Source organism: Octopus bimaculoides, chromosome 2 (assembly GCF_001194135.2).
Source record: "Octopus bimaculoides isolate UCB-OBI-ISO-001 chromosome 2, ASM119413v2, whole genome shotgun sequence".
Lineage (NCBI taxonomy): Eukaryota > Metazoa > Mollusca > Cephalopoda > Octopoda > Octopodidae > Octopus > Octopus bimaculoides.
Genome location: NC_068982.1, coordinates 99679203 through 99680716, shown reverse-complemented (window position 1 = coordinate 99680716; position 1514 = coordinate 99679203). Strand labels below are relative to the sequence as shown.

Sequence of the window (1514 nt, the reverse complement as noted above, 5' to 3'; positions counted from 1 at the left end):
GTCTGGAAATTTTTCTATAAATTCATGTTCCAACAAATTTCCTATTATTTCGATTTCTGGAGTTTATTGAATATTTGAACTACAAGGTTTTCACAAATTTAAATATTCGTTGCATTCACTGCGGAGTAGATTTTAATGTTTAATAAACAATTATCGTTGCAGGCGAAATTTTCCGTTTACATTTGCAACAGTCTCTCACTCTCTCTCTCCTCTGTTCTCATTAATGAAAATTTATTCATTTCAATGTTTTCATTTCAGCTTTTAATTCGCTACTTGCAAAACCCACAGTTTATTATATATACGTAATGTAAAAAAAAAAAAAAATATTTATTGAATGAATAAATGCTATTAGACAAAATAGCTGTATAACTTTGAGGCTTATGACAATATCAGTTTCCGGAGTTTGTTAAATGATTATTTTTGATAAAATGAAAATTTGATAATATACCGGCATAAAAAAGTGATTTTGTTGGTATGGCTGTTTGAAACGCCATAATAACTATGTGATCGCTGCTATTTCTAGCACGCTAAACGTAGTTAGGTTACCTTGAAGGTTGTTTGAATTAGAGACGATAAATTACTGAAGGAAATATTTACTAACTAAGTGAGATTTTTCATAAATTGAAGTTTTTAGGAAAGTCTACTTTCTGAACTTCCTTTTATTATTGAATATTTCAAGTTCACAAATCTAAATATTCGGTACAAGATAGTTTTTAACGAACTTTTATTTATACTATTTATTTCATTTCATGTTTATTTCATTCATTGTTTGCAATGTTCTCTCTCCCCATTCTCTCTCTCACACACACTGTCTCTCTCTAATATAAACACACACTGTCTCTGTAATATAAACACACACACACACAGACTGAACCCGAAACTACGTAGTTGCAAAGCGAGCTTCTTAACCACACAGCCATGCCTTTACATGCAGGTACTGTGCACATGATGTAATTACTAGGAAGAGACCTATAAAGTGGTTTTTCCTTTTACTTTTAACCGGCAGCAGAAGGAAGATTGCCTAAAAACCGAATTGAAGAGTGGTGGGTCCTCTGCACAGGTTTGGTTATGTAAACTCCCGAACTTGGAAGATGTGACAAGTTAGGTCAGAGAAGAATAATGAAATTGTTACTTACGGTAAATCTTTTAGGGAGTTTTGCCGAATATATTTCTTTATATGGTGAAAATTGCATTCCATAAGATCGATCACCTCGTTTCCTGGGATACAAAAATGAGAGCAGGTAATAACAGAAATTGACAGAGAAGAGATATTATTACTAATGATACATCAAATATTATTAACATGCATATGTATGTATATCGACTACAAAATGCATTACAGTATTTAGTTATTATGCCTCTTTACGTTCTGAGTCCGAAACCTGCTAATGTCGACTTTACTTTTCATTTTCTAGGAGTTGTTGTTTAGCCATGTTTGAGCACACACACACACACAGAGACACACAGAGAGAGAGAGAGAGAGAGAGAGAGAGAGAGAGAGAGAGAGAGAGAGA

The 1514-nt window shown here is 33.1% G+C and overlaps 1 protein-coding gene across 3 annotated transcripts in view; it reads right to left on the bottom strand.

Moving 5' to 3' along the window:
* Window positions 1–1514, bottom strand: part of LOC106868822 (uncharacterized) — a 64238-nt gene that overhangs the window by 13253 nt on the left and 49471 nt on the right. For all 3 annotated transcript variants that reach the window (XM_014914242.1, XM_014914243.1, XM_014914241.2), the window contains one exon: window positions 1137–1218. In XM_014914242.1, coding sequence (XP_014769728.1) covers window positions 1137–1218 — 82 coding nt within the window. The remainder of the gene's footprint in view (window positions 1–1136; window positions 1219–1514) is intronic.